At 49.4% G+C, this 17125-nt stretch overlaps 5 protein-coding genes across 5 annotated transcripts; 2 read left to right on the forward strand and 3 right to left on the reverse strand.

Moving 5' to 3' along the window:
* Nucleotides 1–1298: 1298 nt before the first annotated feature.
* On the reverse strand, nt 1299–3711 carry C8Q69DRAFT_304912 (putative MFS monosaccharide transporter). The gene is made up of 3 exons (XM_028627189.1): nt 2770–3711; nt 1803–2697; nt 1299–1750 (listed from the first exon to the last, which is right to left on the reverse strand). Exons 1-3 carry the CDS (start codon nt 3297–3299, stop codon nt 1511–1513), a joined length of 1665 nt encoding a protein of 554 aa, XP_028484443.1. The 5' UTR covers nt 3300–3711; the 3' UTR covers nt 1299–1510.
* A 1580-nt stretch (nt 3712–5291) lies between these two features.
* Nucleotides 5292–9225, forward strand: C8Q69DRAFT_404324 (hypothetical protein; the record flags this gene model as incomplete). Its single annotated transcript, XM_028628034.1, has 3 exons — nt 5292–5789; nt 6375–6827; nt 6895–9225. The coding sequence occupies 3 exons, from the start codon at nt 5292–5294 to the stop codon at nt 9223–9225; spliced, it is 3282 nt and encodes a 1093-aa protein (XP_028484444.1).
* Nucleotides 9226–11343: 2118 nt separating this feature from the next.
* On the forward strand, nt 11344–11790 carry C8Q69DRAFT_508163 (hypothetical protein; the record flags this gene model as incomplete). The annotated part of the gene is made up of 1 exon (XM_028632951.1): nt 11344–11790. The coding sequence occupies one exon, from the start codon at nt 11344–11346 to the stop codon at nt 11788–11790; it is 447 nt and encodes a 148-aa protein (XP_028484445.1).
* Nucleotides 11791–12515: 725 nt separating this feature from the next.
* On the reverse strand, nt 12516–14246 carry C8Q69DRAFT_305152 (hypothetical protein). The gene is made up of 3 exons (XM_028627191.1): nt 13431–14246; nt 13104–13364; nt 12516–13017 (listed from the first exon to the last, which is right to left on the reverse strand). Exons 1-3 carry the CDS (start codon nt 13997–13999, stop codon nt 12654–12656), a joined length of 1194 nt encoding a protein of 397 aa, XP_028484446.1. The 5' UTR covers nt 14000–14246; the 3' UTR covers nt 12516–12653.
* A 1037-nt stretch (nt 14247–15283) lies between these two features.
* C8Q69DRAFT_487321 (6-phosphogluconolactonase) lies at nt 15284–16636 on the reverse strand (the record flags this gene model as incomplete). Its single annotated transcript, XM_028631977.1, has 2 exons — nt 15284–16109; nt 16230–16636. The coding sequence occupies 2 exons, from the start codon at nt 16634–16636 to the stop codon at nt 15284–15286; spliced, it is 1233 nt and encodes a 410-aa protein (XP_028484447.1).
* Between the last annotated feature and the right edge of the window lie 489 nt (nt 16637–17125).

Below are 17125 nucleotides of genomic sequence, written 5' to 3' on the forward strand. Positions count from 1 at the left end.
ATTTCATCTTCACCAATTTGGGCTGACCCTGGAAGGCGCGTGCGAGGAACAGTACCCCTAAAACAACTCCCTCTTGATAACGGAGAGCAGGACTCTGGCCAAATGGAAAGATATTTGACTTGCGCAGGATCGATCAGCGGAAGTGATCTGTTTGTTGATGTATTCTGTGTAGAGGCGTCAGTCAGAAGGTACCTAGGTAGCCAAAACGTGTAGCCATGGAGCTACCTACTGCTTAGTGTAGGAGAAACCACTTGAATCTTTGTACAATCTATGGCGTTTGAAAGTCGTTAATTATGGCCTTGAGATTGCTCGCTCAAGATAAAAGACAGATGTGCCGGACATGTACTGGGATTTTGGAGCTGGCATCAACTGTCCGGGCCCACATGACACGTGCTGACATGGACAAGGGTAAGTACGTCCATCGCGAGTATTACGATATCTCCGTACGTCAGGTGGAATCCTCGATATGATTACGCAGAACTAATTCTCAGCCTCTCTGTCAGAAGCCACACCAGTGTAAGGTCTCTTTAAGTCCTTCCTAAACGGACATTACCTTACTGCCAGATCGGGTGATCTGGGCGTCAAAGCGTAATACCTGGCGGATCATCAGGGGCCCGAGCCGAGCTAATTTGGTCAGCTAACGTAAGGAGCACAGTAGTTCAGGTGAATCGGGCTGCTGCACTAAGCCGCTGGAACTGGGGGCTTTGGATTTTGGAGAAGACTTCTCAGAGAAACACGAGTGTATTACTAATGATCTTGGATGTTGATAGTTACCTCTGTTGACTTCATACTCCCATCAGTTGTGGACCAACCCCGTGACCTCGTCACATCTTTCATAGACGAGATATAACTACCTATGTCGAACAAGAAATTATTGACCAAAAGAAAAGAAAAAGTCGGTTGAGAAATGGTCGCGACCAATATAAGCAGAAATGGACTATGCTGGTTTATACGTGACACGAAATCATCGAATATTTCAGTATCCGAAGCTGTAAGAGACAGTGCTCTTAACACTAAGGATACTATTCCCTCTTTCGTGAGAATGTGATTGTTTGTACATGAAGCGATAATCAGCCAATCGGTCATAGCCTGACTGTGCAGACACTCCGTCTAATATATCAATAAGTCCCTCCTGGGCTGGAGAAGAGAGGTGGCTGAATAATCGTGAGATATCAAATCACTTGATTCCATAGCTCTATCGGAATTTGAGGGGTTTGGAAGACCCCAACTCCCAGTGGAAGGTGGCGCTCTTGAGTAAGCTTTATTCGTTCATTAATTAGTATGTGCATTATATCATCTGTAATATTGCGTTAACATCGTTATATACATCCCGACAAGTACACGTCGGGGAGGAAAGCTGCCTTCAATCCAGACGAGCGCGGATCAACAGACTGTCCTCCTGTCGAGCCTGATCTGCTGCACAGAAAGTCAAGAGCCCCGCCTGTCTCTGCCGTAGAAAGGCTGGCGGTTTTCCGATATTATTTCCAGCTGTAGCTCGATAAGTGATAGCTTATAGGGTTGGTGGGACCTCGCTCTCCTGTCTCAGCAGCTCACACTCAATAGCATGTCTGCGTGCCTCGTCAGCCTCGTTGGTGCTGTCCTTGAAGACATGGTCCATCTGCTCAAGTGTGCGTCCGGTAGTCTCAGGGACAAAGAAGTATGTCCAGACAAAAGAGAGGAGACAAAAGACGGCGAAGAAGACGTAAGCTCCATAGCCAGTATTCTGGACCAGAGGCGGAGTGATGAGACCCTATAATTTTGTCAGTACTCTGTTGTGCACCACAAACGGGAAGAAAGCTTACAATGATGAAGTTGTTCAGCCAGTTTGAACAGGTTGAAAGGGCGACTCCCTTCGCACGAAGAGATGAGGGGAAAATTTCTGAAGGCATGGCCCACGGGACAGGACCCCACGAGGCACCGAAAGACAGCATGTAGAAGAAGAGGAACGCCACACTAGTCCAACCCTGCGCGCGGTGGGATGGCCAGTCCTTGTCGAACAGCCCAACAAGAACGGCGATAATAATGTGAGAGATGGTCATGAAGATAGAGCCCATCAACAGAAGTGGGCGTCTACCAATGGTATCCATGGTCCAGACAGAAGAGAAGACACCAACGAGCTGTGTGACATTGAGAATACCGGACATAATCAATTGCATATCATAGTCCAGACCCATGGTCTCGAACAGAGTGGGGGAGTAGTAGATCAACGCATTGATACCGACGAACTGTTGAAAGAACATCAATCCGATTCCAACATGTGTTCTCCGCCAGCAACCTCGCTTGAAGCAGTCGGCCCAAGATGCGAACTCCAGGAGCAGAGAACTCTTCTGACTACCGTCATGCAGATGAGGATGACGTTCTGCAGAGACCTCTTGGTGAAACATGGCTTCTGCTCGGATGTCCAAATACTCCTGGTAAACCCGCTTATCGGATGCAGGCAAGCGGCGGAGCTTCGTCAGGCTGGCCAGAGCGTCTTCGTTACGACCCTTGGAGGCGAGCCATCTAGGGGAGAACGGCAGCAGAAAGACACCGCCAGCCAGAATAAATGCCGGCACCATCTGCAGCAAGAATGGAAGTCTCCAGGCCCATTCTCCAGCTATAAAGCGCGTTCCGTACGTGATCCAGTATGCAACCACGATACCGGACACGATACAAAATTCCTCCAAAACCAACAGTGTTCCTCGACACTCCGGAGGGCTATATATATGGTCAGATACGTTAAAAGTTGAACACCGGGCTGTTTCTCTATATCAAAGGCATCAAACTGACCTAATCTCCGAAATGTACAGTGGGGCAACCATACTGAGCATGCCGATTCCCAGGCCTCCGATAAATCGGGCCACTGTCAACATGGCGTAGTCGACTGCAGCGGTCTGCAGCACAGATCCAATCACGAAGACGAAGACGGCAACCAGAATCGAATACTTGCGGGAGATCTTGTCCGCGATCCATCCTTGGTTGAGCGCTCCCAGCAGGGCGCCTAACTCAATCATGGCCGTCATCAATCCTTTCCAAAAACCCGAGCCAGGATGGCCGTCTGCAACGCGAGTGAATCTTTCCAGGAATTGATCCATCACCAGAATCACGCTCACGACACCTTGATCGTAGCCGAATAAAACGCCACCCAAAGTCGAGCATGCGGCGCACAGGAAGACATAGGGATTCGCGATGAGACCTCTCAGTCCAGCAGGACCATAGGTCTCCCTGCCAAAGACGGCCTCAGCATGGTGACTGAATCCCTGGATAGAGTTATCCGAGGGATCGTTGATGGTATGTTTTGCGTCTACCTTATCAACCATACTGGGCAGGAGGGGATGTAAGGAAGATTGACCAAGGCCACTTTACGATCCAAGGACCACAGATTAAAGACAGGGAACGAGAAATGTTTACGGCAACGGATGGCATATCGGTTATATAACCGTGGAGCTTGACTTATCGGCTACGGGGACCCCGCCCAGGGCTTGATGGTAACGAAGAAGGCGGATATTGGATTGATTCGCTGAGTTGGGAGTGGGAGGACAGAAGATGAGCGCGGAAGGATAAAGAATGAAGCAACGACCGCCGGGTCGGGAGATGTTTGGGCGACTAAACGGCCCCTGTCGCGTCGTTTGGTGCAAGATCGAATGAGAGATTGTTTTAAATGCAATGTTTAGCGGCGCCAGTGGACCGGGGTCCTGGTGATGGGGCAGCCAATTCACATGGTGAGATGGACATCGGTTTAGTTCAAGCTTGGGAGAAGCTAAGATAGACGTCGGGATTCGGGAAGGTACTAGAATTGCTATGCCAAGACTACGGAATACTACCATCAGGAGTCCACTTGAAGCTCTACAGAGCTCAGAGGAATCGCAGAGACGCCCCAGGGAGTGCAACAGAAGCTCCCGGTCTATGTTGAGGGATCCCGTTGCATGGGATTAAAAGGTCGGGATAGTGGCACGTGCTCGGAATGGGCCAGCAAGTTTTCGGTGCCAAGATGGAGCAGTCTATCTCACGCTACGAAATCAAACCCACCGATTGACCGGAGCAGTTGTGGACGGTACCAAGAAGATCAATGATGTGAGTGAAAATGATAATAATAATGGCTCATCGTTGAAATCCCTTTGCGTCGTCCGCGTGATCGCCATGGTTATTCTCCCATCCTGCCAATATCCTTCAGAAGGACGAGTTTTGGCTGAACATACTTGGAATCTCGGATAGTCTCCGTACGATAATCCGCACGGGGAGCAATGCGGGGTCTAAGGACATGCTCACTCGCAGAGAGGACACGCGCCATAACTAGAATTGAGTAACGATCGACTTCACGGAGTGTTCCGTTCCGCTGCCCATTCGAGCATTTGCCGACCATGCGAAGGAGAAGAAAGTCAACCTGGAGCGAGGCCAGCTAAGTTACTCCGTAAACACAAGAGGAACATCCTCGTCGATAGTTGAGGCCATTGAGATTTGTGAAATTCACCTTCCTTGTAACTATGGACGAGAAAGTAAGGTAAAAATGGAAGAGCAGAGGGCGAGAACTCGACCAGGGAAATCAACAGCGTCTGGTGGCTTGCCATCCCGTTGTTGGGCTTGCGCGGCTCAGTAGTGTCTGGTCTTACTCCTACACTAATTATTTAACTTCCAGATCTGGGTCTGCAGAAGAAAAGAGCCAGCGTTCTTTTTACGGAGTTCGAACTTCGTACAAACAATTTCAACAGGCGTCTGTGGCTGGTAAATGCACCAGCCTCAGCAACGTGTCTGTTGTGGCGGTGGCCCGCATCATGGCGTATGTTGGCCTAACGAAGAGTTGCGCAGATGAGCCCCTCTATTGACGACAGACCCCAACAACAACATCAGTATACTTACCATACTTCACGACAACATAACGCATATCAGAAACGATAACAGTGGTCCCCCGCTTCCCCACGGGGTTTTAGAACGGATTACCATCGATCTGCAAATCTTCTTTTTTTTTTCTGGGGAAGGTTGGCTCCGGTAGGGCTCATAGCTCCACTGAGAGGCTGAATTCCGACATCCTCGCATCTCGATTTCCGAGATACCACGCGGTTATCACAACGTCAAACCACCACCCCGCCTCCTGCTTGGCCACTGAGATTGTCTAGATCTCAGCTGAGATTACCAATTACCTCGCGATTTGAAACTATTCACGCAGGCATAATCTGTCGTTTACCGCAGTTTCCAAGCCATCTTGCCGTTGCAGAATCCAAGGCAGGGTCCGGAACTCGGTTTCCGCGACACAGTCGGCCAGCACAAGCCCTCCTCCCGTAACAAACAACACTCCACCTCCGCGACAAATTATCATGGCATCCTTCGTTGAGGACCTGTGGTCCAGCATCTTCACTCCCGGGCCAACCTCGACCCTTCTGGTCGCAACCAACGCCACATTTGCCGCTCTTCAGGTGCTGCTCTTCGCCCTTCTCATCGCGACCTACAGCATCCACTTCGTTATCCTGTCCTTTCTCTCCGGTTCCCTTTGGTGGTCCATTAACTGGTTTGCAAGGGAGGTCCGTGAGACGCAGGCGCGTGAGGACGAAAAAGCAAAACAACGGGAGGGCAAGTCAAAGTCTGAGGAGACACGGACACCTGCGGCGCTGGACAGCACCGAAAGTGACACGGAAACTGAGAGTCTTGCTGGCAGCAGACGGCTTAAGGCTTCTGGTCAAGTCGATTCGAGTGGTTCCGCCGCTGAAAAGCCAGAACCTTCTGAAGATCAAGAGCTCAGGAAGCGTCGCAGCCTCGGAGAGAGTTCTGGATATGTCAGTACGGACAGTGAATGGGAAAAGGTCGATGACAAAAATGTGTGAGCTGGTCGAGCACTGAGCATCGCGATATGCAGCGGCATTCCCCAGTTATCTCTGAGAGAGAGAGAGAGACAAATCTCGCCCGTTCTGCTATCCTATATATCGTCCGGTACACGCTCTACAATCTAAATATCACCCTTTTTACACGCAGTAGATGCTTTTTTGAGCGGCAGGATGCGCGCACGATACCCGATACATGATGGCTGTGAGACAACATGACGCCAAATGTAAATAGACATTACGACTGGTTGCACATATTCATATTAGCATTGGTTGGATTAGCATGCAAACAATTATTCGTCTCCCTTAAGGCCTCTTTTCTCCGTATGAGTAGTTCTCTGTTGGTAAATAGTTATCTGTCACGTGAGATTGCGACTTCTTGGCGCGTTCCGTTTCCGCCCAGAGCAGTGCAACAACATCAGAGAGGCATATTCCTTTCTCCAGTCACTGATTGCCTCTCAGTGACCAAAGATACATGTGTAGAATGAATTGACAATCGCACTTCGATCTATCCACTATGAGCCCCAGGGGAACGCAGCATACAGCATGTTTCAAAACGTCCCTCTATCCATCGGCCGCAAGCGTGTCTTCGACTCGGTCTTTTCTCCCGCGTCGCTAGACCACGCCACGGCTCCTCACCTCACCACTCCGCTGCTAAGTTTACTTGTTGCAGATCAATCATTCGACTCTGCGACTGAGATTGCCAGTCCGTCTCAAGACTACCGCTTATCTTCCCGAGATGAGGCTGCTTGGGATAGAGCATGGAATGCAGCTACTGCATTTCTGTCTGTTCCGGACAGGGGATTTGCAAGTCTAGAGGCTTCAGATGAGATGGACGAAACTGAGTTTCTGAAGCAGTGGAACAGATATGATCCGCCATCGAAACAGACTTCGGAAGCTCTTGCTTATCTATTAAAGAAATCACCGCTGAGAAAGGGCCCTCAAGCTGGAGCGGAAGAGCATGATTTGATAGAATGGTACGGAAATGAAATACGGAGGCATTTCTTGGTGAATTTTAGAGGGTCCCTTGTCCAGGTATGTACTATGTAAACGCAACGCCATTTTGTGGATTTGGTTAATGGGTCATTAATTCTGTGGGAAGTTGTTAAAAGGGCCGGTGCAAGAGGGACTACTGCATCAGATTCTTCGTTACTGTCTCTTGATGCGGAGGATCTACTTCACCCATCTCGTAGACTATGTCTTGCCGCTGGTGGATGCGTCCCAGCAAGAGGCTGTTTTTCTGAGGATTCAGAGGATCTTCCATGCAATTGTTGCGTTTTCTTTGCCTTCTGCTCCGATCTCTTCGCTTCTGGCTGCGGAGTTGGCGAAGGAGGCCTACGTTATTTTAGGGATCGACACTGCAAGTGCAGACGACCTGGGTGAAGGAGACCTGGATGAAGAAGACCAGGATGCCATGGAGCGAGACGACACGGAAGTCGATATAAAACACACGACTTCGTACCGTGCATGGAGGATGGAGGCTTCAGAGGAGGCTCGCGCTCAGATGCTGATAGAGGGCGAAACGGAGCAAGCTGCTGCTGCCCGGGAACGCCTGCTGCCCTTGCTCGCTGATCTACAGACCGTGGGCTTAGGTGGTGATAGAGCTCAAAAGGTCTTTGCGGGCGTTATGAGCAACATGATGACAGAGTTTATCAAGGAAGCCTACTCGGGCCAGTGGGAAGCACCGTCTCTGGTCATACAACACCTGCGTCTGTGGGTGGAAAACGTCTACGCCCGGCTCGTGGTGGAGATTCTTGCTATCCTGAACGTGTCTGATGGTCGTCCAAAACCACAGGGTCACCTTGACGTCCGTCTAGGCGACGTTGAGAAATGGCAGGAGATTGCTGTTGCTCGTCTGGGCGCTCTTCGGACAAGTGAACTGTTCGACGTCATTGTGGAATGGCCTACCAGCAGTGGCGCAATTGAAGATCTCAAACACTTTGCGGTCAGCCCTGCGTCGCGGTCTCATATAACAAACTCCTTCGTCGCCATGCTTAATCAGCGGTTGTTGCAACCAGGAGCCTCGACAGTCGAGATTTTGCAGCTTTACATCTCCATAATCAGAGCCTTCAACCTTCTCGATCCAAGGGGGGTCATCCTCGATAGAGTTGCCCGCCCCATCCGTCGATACCTGCGGGACCGTGAAGATGCCGTCAAGGTCATTGTCAATGGTCTTCTGGCAGATCCAGTGGACGCTGATGGGCAGCCGTCTGCTTCAAACAGTGATACTCTGGCGGAGCTTGCTACCGAATTAACCAAGGCACGAGAAGCGTCTCTCCGGCCCGATATGGGTGAATTAGATTGGGACGATATGAACTGGATGCCTGATCCGATAGACGCTGCTCCTGACTACAAGAAATCCAAGAATTCAGATGTTATTGGCAGTTTGATAAGTCTATTCGATTCGAAGGAGATGTTTGTGAGGGAGTTGCAAAACATGCTGGCCGACCGTCTGATCAAGAAGCGTGCCGACTTTGAGCAGGAGACGTCAGTTTTGGAGCTGCTAAAGGTCCGCTTTGGCGACTCGGCGCTGCAGGCTTGCGAAGTCATGCTGCGCGACATATTTGACTCGAAGAGAGTCGATGCGGTCGTCCGGAACGACCAAAAACTGGCGCGCAGGCAGCCATCACCACGCCATGCCTCTCCTGGGAAGAAACCCGCGGTGGTTAAAGATGTACCACAATTACATGCCAAGATACTGTCTCGATTTTTCTGGCCTAATCTTCAGGAACAGGCTTTCAAGATCCCAGACGAGATTGTATCTCTACAGGAACGTTACACCGCGGGCTTCGAGACTCTCAAGCAATCCCGGAAGTTAACATGGTTGAACGGGCTCGGTCAGGTCACAGTCGAACTCGACCTGGAGGATCGGGTTTTTACAGATGAGGTGACAACCTGGCAAGCAACTGTGATATATGCATTTCAGTCGGAAGATGAGACCAAATCGTCGACGAAGTCAGTTGCGGAACTCTCCCAGCAGCTCGAGATGTCAGCCTCCCTGGTCCGCAGCGCTTGTCTCTTCTGGGTGAGCAAGCGCATTCTCGTTGAAACTCAGCGGGACACATTCCGCGTGTTGGAAGTGCTCCCCTCTGAAGAAGAGAACGAAGCGATGGGTGTCTCCGAGACAGACAACGGCGAAGACGGAACCGCCGGTGCTGCGGCTGCTGCAGACGCAGCAGCAGCGGCGGCAGCCAAGGAGACGGCTGATGCCGCTGCCAGCGAGAAAATGAAACTGTATTGGCAGTTCATTGTTGGAATGTTGACCAACCAGGGCGCTATGCCTCTGCAGCGTATCGTGATGATGTTGCAAATCGCCGTCCCGGGAGGCTTCCCATTCAGCAACGAGGAGCTACGGGAGTTTTTGGCCGGTATGGTGACACAAAAAAAGCTGGAAATAGTCAGCGGAGGGAACTACAAGATTATTCCGCATTAATTATTCAATAGTTTTCGCATGATACCTCTGGCGTGATGGGTAGATGCATGTAGAATATTACGAACCGACGATGGTTGCTGTTATGTCACCTGGCCAGTCGCTAACTACACATCAAATCCCTGATATAGTACGGATAGAAGCCTAGACTCGAATAGCCATATTAAGTCAGTCGAGATCTCGATCAAAAAGAATCCCAGCACCACTCCCCAACCAATCCCTTCACAACATCCCGGAACTACCCCGTCTTACGCCATGCATTAAACCCATCCCAAACCTCTACTTAATGGAACACCAACCCCGCATTTCATCCCTGGCATCTGTAGCGTAACGTAGCCAGCAAATTCACGCACCTAACTATCGAGAACATGGAATATTAAGAGAGGAAACGCATATTATGTCCTAAGATCGTTGAGTTGGGGTGTTATAGGGCAGATAATGAATCCTATACATTAATCTCGAGGGTCATGGGTTAGAAAGTAGTCTTGTAATACTAATAACTGATCAATGCTACTTCTGCGGGATAAAGTGTAGAGACAGAGTATAATTATTTATATAGGAGAGTCCTGCTCGGGGTTAGATCCAGTTTTATGTGTTTCGTTTTATCTCGTTGGAATGGATATTGAAGCAATGCATCGGTATTAAGCCAAACGCCCAGGCATAAATACATGCACACATACATACGGCATGATATATACCTAACTTCCGAGTACATCCTCGATTCTATACTATATAATCCATATTGTTTCTAACTACCCAGTCATAACGTCCGTTAGTGATATCTTCGTTTCGGGGATGAATCGCGTTATGGCTTGTAGTGGGTTCACAGGATCAATCTAAAATCCGTGTGAAAATCATACCCTCTCTATTATTATACTTTTTGCATTGTTAGGCAGGAACGATAAGATTCCTCAATTGTATTATTTTCATTTGTTTAAATAGTAGCTCCTACATCTCCGCACCTACCCGCTATGCCACAAACCCAGCCGCAATTCCAATTCAGGCTCCCGAACAACATATATGTGGTCTTACCTGCAGTGATCTAGTTCAGATCCAGTTCATTACCAAAAGATGATGTTCTGCATGAGAGACACTGTCAGGCGTAGCGGGAGGTGGTAGTATCGGAACTCTCTTTCTCTCTCTCTCTCTCTCTCTACATTATTATGTCTTAAAGCATAAGTGGGCAATCAACTTCGGCAGATTTAGTTCTTTACTCAATCTCGAGGATATTTCATCGCGGGTCTATGTTCAGGTCTTGAGTGAGTTCGTTCTAGGATTCGATGATAGATACTGCTTAGTGGCGAATTTATAGGTAAGGGAGTATATTCCATCCGGTTTACCGCCCTATTGAAAACCGGACTTGATGAGATCCATATTCCTTACTTAAAATAGCAGAGAAAATAGGATGCCTAATTGATTAAGCTCCTGGGCGCCGTAATTCAAAAGAGAATAGCCAAGGCGCATGAGAATGTCATCCGAGTCATGACTTTACTCCCCTAACCCAAAACAAGTATTGTCATCACCACTTTTTCGACCCAGAGTACCTAACTTACCATATTCCCTGAAAACAGGCCTTAAGACTGGTTCGCTGCTCGTTAAACATGCCACATGGCTCTTGGCAGTGTATATCATCCGCGGGGGTGTACAAAATTTGCCGAGTCCGATTGGTCAGGTCTTGAATTTTAGTTTAGCTGTACGCCGTACGGTACATATTTGTGATATTATTTTTCTAGATGACTCCCTCGGATATTATTATTCTAGACTGATGTCTCAGCTATACATAGTGTGAATAAGGCCTGGGTGGCAGTCCAATTGGTGGGGTATTTGCTGGATGGGGTTTTTCTTGGATCTGTGATGTTACATCTACTTGAGTGAGATCTATTTCGGGATACATTGCGGTGTAGCATGAGAGTTGCCAAGATGGAGGGAGGAATGAAGCTGAAAACAAGAAGGAAAAAAAGACTTAAATAGTTTCTCTGTCTTCTATTATTGCTGGTATTCATTCCTGGTCTCATTCCCAGCTACAAACAGACAGACAGCGTTCTACAGTACAAACATCCATTTCTGCTCTCAACGTCTCAAATCCTCCTACCTACCAATCTAACTCACCACACCGCAACCATGCAGCTCACTCAACTCCTCCTGACCACCCTCTCCGCCTGCTCTGCAGTCCTGGCCGCTCCCGCCCCCGCCCCCGGCAAATCAATGATGGCCACCGACTGTCAATGGACAATCGAGAGCCTAAAACGCGTCTGCAACGACGCCAACACCTGCTGCACCTGGACCTTCGGCATTGACACCGGTTCAGGCACTCCTACCGCTTGCACCTACGTCGTGGAAGGCACCAATGCCTCTGAAGCCAACGGAGGTCCATCTGACTGTGGCGACTTCACCATTACTTCGGGCTGGAGCGGCCAGTTTGGTCCGGGTAATGGCTTCACGACCTTGTCTGTTGTCGACGACGTGACTAGACAGATTATCTATCCGGCCTATACCGATAACCAGCTGAAGGGAGGACAGGTCGTTACGCCTGATCAGAGTTATACTCCGGCTGCTCTGCCTAACTAGGGGCTGATGATACTGGAGTATTCTCTCTGGGATAATAGGGTTGAGATACTGAATTGATTTTTTTTTCTATGTTTTATTCGATCATGGAGAAAATAAAATGGCGAAGGTGACAATAGTGCAGGACCATCATATTTTTCGTCGTGGAGTAGCGTGTTGTTTTCTAAGTGGGATGGAAGAAGTCAAGATATAGCTATAAACTTTAATTTATAGTCGTTTGAGATCTTCATGGCCTTGTATGCTAGTAAAATATATAGTTGATTTAATAGTAAACCATGTTTGAATAGTAGATTCTGCAGGCCTTGGAGACGAGGTAGGTATGTTGTTGCACAGGGGTATACTTACCTGAGTTATGTATTCGTTGAACAGGACTATTAGTCAGAACCAACCAAGCTATTGTTGCCAGTCGCTAACTGTGTTTTGAGTATGGTCGGTACTCCCCAGGATATATTACCCCGTATCATATTAGTTGTTCTTGTTCCGGTGTCTACTAATCATAATTCATGCGTCGAGTCTCGACTAGGAAGAGCGGAGCTGCGCCCAGCCAAGTATATACCTGAAGTGCCAACCTACAAATTTCTTTCTGTGTAGATAGACTCGATAGATATTCCAGCAAGAGATTTTCTTTTTAAATCTGAATAATTCCTTTTATTACTTCACGATGCAGTAGTTTCAGTCATAAATGATAAGATAATCTCCATCCTCATACAATATAGAAAGTCTTTTCAATTTTCGTCAAGTTTCTTTCAACTCATCTAAATCGTCTCTTCACAGACGGAATATCATGCCATGCATCTAACGCATACATTACAGCAAGATATACATAAAACATTTTTACAATCAAAACACCAACCCAAAGTCCTAGCTTACTCCGCATCCAGCGGCGCCACAGGAGGCTGGTCGTCGACTTGAATCCCACCTCTCTTCTTCTCATTACTGTCCCAGAAGGGAAGCTTCCATCCGCCCTCGCTCTCGGGCGTGGCCAGCCACAGCCGCATGAGGTGTCGTCGAGGAGCGGGCGGGGGGTAGTCAGTGTACGCGGTACGAGCGTGCAGGACGTGTGCGTTAGAGAGGAACTGGATGTCACCGACTTCGAGGATCATGTGCAGAGATAGACGGTTGCAGGTGGCTTCGAGGACGTCGATGGCTTCGAGTTGAGCTTTAGAGAGCGGGGGGATGAGACCGGCGTCAGAGAAGCGGGTTAGGGAGCGGACGTAGTAGGGATCCCATCTGGATTTGGGGTTAGTATGGGGGGATTTTTTTTTTTTTTTGTGGATGTTATGTTCTGGTCTGGTTTGGTTTGAAGGTATACTCACTTCGTGTAGACACGGGGATTCTCTCCGCGTTCGAGATAGACGACACTGGTCCGAATCCACTCTTCCTGGCCCTTGCTGGTCTCGCCCTTCCGGTCAAAGTACCAGATAGGCTCAGTCAGGGTCTTCAGAACGTCCGGGCGCTCCTTGGCCAGGGTATTATAGACGTGGTGTGAGGAGACAATGTCAGACTCTCCACCCTCGAGGGCGCGAGTGATGCACAGCAGACCCACGATGTCAGAGTCATCAGCGTGGAAGAATTGACTGCAGCAAGTTAGCAGCTGAAATGCACAGATAGTTTAAAAAAAAAAAAAAAAAGAACAAACATACCGAGCATTAGTTCTGTAGATGCGGACCTTGTCGATCTGGCTCGAGTCCTCTCCCAGATCCTTGACGTGACCAAGGACATGGCCACGGCTGTTCTGGCTAACAAAGTAGCCCAGGTAGGTGCCCAGACCCATGTACGCAACAGCGGACTTGTGATTACCCCATTTCTCAACGGGGAAGCCCTTGAAGAGGATGAAGCCCTTTCCGTCAACAATGTCGGCTCTGAGCTTAATGAGGAAGCTAGACAGCTTGGGGAGGATGAAGTTGCTCTTAGAGATACCAGTCAATGGAGTCTTGGAAGCAAGGAAGTTATCAGCAGCAGTGCTGAGCTCCTCGATCTCCTCTTCGGAGAAGCGGTGCGTCCACTTCTCCGGGTTGTTCTTGTAGTCCTCGGCCTGCCACACCGTGGGGCCCGTGATCTCCTTGGGGAACTTCTCAAAGGGCTGGATGTGGTCGTAGAGAGGAGCATGCTGGCCGGTAGTCTTCAGTCCATCCGGGAAGATGTCACGGGGAGCATGGCTGTAGAGCTGGTGTGCCGGTGTGGGCAGGGTATCAGTGAGGCCGGGAGCCATTGTGAACTATATAGTATATGTATGTATCTGAAACGGGTACGGGCAACAACGAATTTCTCAAGAAATCAGCCCTTTCAGAAAGAGATCTTCAAGTAGAAAAAAGAGAAATCAATGTATAAAATCCATGGAAATACCCCTCCATTTATCTGTCCTCGACCCCTCCAGCGCACGGCCCATGACCGAGGGCGTTATCGTAGCCTGGATCATCTCCATAGGATGGCAGCGCCGACGGCAGGTAAAGCGGAGGAGGGGGAAACCAGTCTTGTTCCTGAATTGCAGCATCCAGATTGGTCTAGAGACAACATCGGCCGAGACTGCGTATCCAGTGGTGGTTGTCATCGTCGCTGGTTGGAGCTTCAGGATGGCGCAATCTGGGGGCCCCGATGTTGTGATGGGCGACCGGCCGATCAGCAGCTTCACGATCCGCACAATCGGGAAAAGAAGGAGATCTGACACGGCCGGAAAACAGTGATCCTCAATCGTACGTTAATTGCCATGATTCTTTATGCAGAGTATCAATGGGCTTTTCTGCAGGATGAGATGGGCTGGAAACAGTATATCAAGATGCGATATTGTTCGGAGTCTGTCTGGTCCGCGCAGTAAGTACATACAGTACTTACTTAGCCAAGAACGTATAAAGTTCGCACGCGCAATGGGATTCAATAACCTCCCACTGTAATACTTACGGAAGGGCCTAGAAATGATAAGATGGGACCAAATTATCAGCTTAGTAAACGTAATAATAATATACCCTCGGATCTTAGCTCTACTCTATGGAGCATAAGTTGGCTGTACCATTCTCTGTATCTGGCATGATCCTTCCACAGCAAGGAAATGCCCGTCAAAAGCGATCCTCTAGAATGAGACATACTCGCAATAATTAACGGTGTTGCATGATATTAACTTCCACGATGGCGCCATATCTCCCCGATCTGCACAATACACTAAAGATGGCTCTCCCACTGTGCCGGGTTCCACGGAGTGTTCTTCCATATTCAGATAGTTCATTTATATCGTGCTTGGAGTAGTATCGAATATCTAGAAAGATCGGTTAATTATTTTATTATGGTTCCTTTGTTCCTAGGATTCAAGTACTACTATACCTAAGTACCTGTCCTCTGTCGCTGCATGCTGAATTAGACATCGTATTTAGCTTGATACTTCTGTACAGATAATCAGAAACTAGAAACCAGACACCCCGGAATAACAGCAGAATCAATCCCGAGATTTAATACTTCCTCAAAGCTGGCCCCCCCGTCCCCCGCATTACTCCTTCACCATCATCTACTCCCAGATCACACTGCTCAGTCCCTCCGCCGCTCCCACCGTCCCTGGCTCACCAACAGCCAGATTCGCAACCTCATCGCCCAATTGGCCCGTATGGGGATCCCTCTGCACAATGGCCACATTCGACGAAGCCTGATTTCCAATAGCGACCAAGTCCCCTTGCTTATTGATCGCAAACGTGCGCGGGACAGTCCCAAACGAAGAGCTCAGACGCTGGAAACTCACCGCGCCCGTGGTGTTCAGCGAGAGAGTAGCCAGAGAGTCATTAGGTGGGAAGGCGTGATCGCTCCGGATGGAGATGTACAGGTACGGTTGCTCTAGCCTGATCTCAGCTACGGTGGCGCTGCTGGGCAGAGCGGTACCGTTGGGGTATGGATAGAGGGCCTGTGTCTCGTTGAAACCGAGACAGTCGCTCTGCATGTCGTACGAGACGGAATACGCCGTGACTTTGTTGCCGAGCTCGCCTACGACGTATAGGACGGTCTCTGCAAGGCTTCTCTTCTGTCTGAGGAGACGCGGTGATGATGCTCCCGGCGTCCAGAAGACTCCATGTCGTGGTCCCGTACCGGGAGTCACCTTGAGAGCCGGACACGTCTTCAGGGACCCAGAGCTGGGATCGATCCTGTAAACGCGAACTAGATCCGATCCCAGATCCGGGGAGAGGAGGAAAGTCCCCGTCGGGTCGAGGAAGACTTCATGCGGATGCGGCGCGTCCTGACGCGAAGGGACGGCACCGGGCTTCGAGAGTGTGAAGTTGAATGTTTGGAGAGCCTGCGTGTTCGATCTCAATGGCAATGGGAACGTTGATAGAGCGGAGCCCTCGCTGGAGGAGGAGCCAAGGAAGGCCACATATCAGCGATCTACATACACGAGACAATGCGATATACTTATGAATGGGGAAATAGAAAAAAAGAAATAAACAGGTGGGTAATAATCGACATACTAATGCGCGATGGCAATAAACTTCTTCCCATCGTCCCTGTTGTAGATCACATTATTCACTCCACCTCCGATCGTGTCGACCTTTGCGATCTCCGACAATCTCCCGTCCGCAGCAGCTGCCAACGCCGTCAGCGAGCCGGGCGACGTTCTGCTCCCACTCTCATCAGAGCAATACAGCACGCGCGTCGAGGCGTCAAACGTCAACCAGCTGGGCATCGAGCCGCACGTCTTCAGCGCCGCTGTCTGGGACAGCGTGTACTTGACGGCGGCAGAACCATCGTTGCGGTCCTGCGGGCCAGGGATGGAGGTGAGAGCGAGAGAGTAAACATTGCCATTGTAATGGGAGACGTAGAGGTTGGATGCCGCAGCAAGGGCGGGCAGGAAAAGGACAGAGAAAAGAGCGCGCATTTCGGTGGGTTGTCAATATAGAACGAAAGGGACGAAATGGATACTCAGTAGTATCTCTACAGTGGATATAACTGTCAAAGAGCGGGGCTTTTGCGATCCTGAGAGAAGCTGAAGTTATCCCTGTCTGCGAGGATCCAATCGAGAATGTCACGAGGCATTAAGCGCTCTGGAATGTAGGAGATCACATCAAATTCGCTATTATTTATTCCCATGGAGGATGTCTCCGCCTGAGTGATCAGATAAAATAGAGGAGAATTATGGAAGATTGCGACTTATGTAGGTAAGATCTGGTGGAGCATGCTAGGCCTTACTGTAGTGTAAGTAGTGTAGAGTAGAGTCGCATTGCATACATGAACGAGGGGAGACGCGGGGGAGCTATTAATACCCTACTACCCTACAAACTAACTAATAACTAACAATCATCGCAACATCTATTCAACATCTGTTTGTTTGAAGAAAACAGCAAACAACGCTTCGCAGGACCGGCCT

The sequence above is a fragment of the Paecilomyces variotii genome (assembly GCF_004022145.1).
Source record: "Paecilomyces variotii strain CBS 101075 chromosome Unknown C8Q69scaffold_7, whole genome shotgun sequence".
NCBI classification, from domain to species: domain Eukaryota; kingdom Fungi; phylum Ascomycota; class Eurotiomycetes; order Eurotiales; family Thermoascaceae; genus Paecilomyces; species Paecilomyces variotii.

What these genes read in the sequence shown, in the direction of transcription:
- C8Q69DRAFT_304912 (XM_028627189.1), bottom strand. Translation starts at nt 3,299, where the DNA reads ATGGTTGATAAGGTAGACGCAAAACATACCATCAACGATCCCTCGGAT. An exon ending in CTGTACATTTCGGAGATTAG is followed by an intron (nt 2,698 to 2,769) that starts GTCAGTTTGATG and finishes CCATATATATAG; the next exon opens with CCCTCCGGAGTGTCGAGGAA. An exon ending in GGCTGAACAACTTCATCATT is followed by an intron (nt 1,751 to 1,802) that starts GTAAGCTTTCTT and finishes ACAAAATTATAG; the next exon opens with GGTCTCATCACTCCGCCTCT.
- C8Q69DRAFT_305152 (XM_028627191.1), bottom strand. Translation starts at nt 13,999, where the DNA reads ATGGCTCCCGGCCTCACTGATACCCTGCCCACACCGGCACACCAGCTC. An exon ending in ATCTACAGAACTAATGCTCG is followed by an intron (nt 13,365 to 13,430) that starts GTATGTTTGTTC and finishes AACTTGCTGCAG; the next exon opens with TCAATTCTTCCACGCTGATG. An exon ending in AATCCCCGTGTCTACACGAA is followed by an intron (nt 13,018 to 13,103) that starts GTGAGTATACCT and finishes CCCCAAATCCAG; the next exon opens with ATGGGATCCCTACTACGTCC.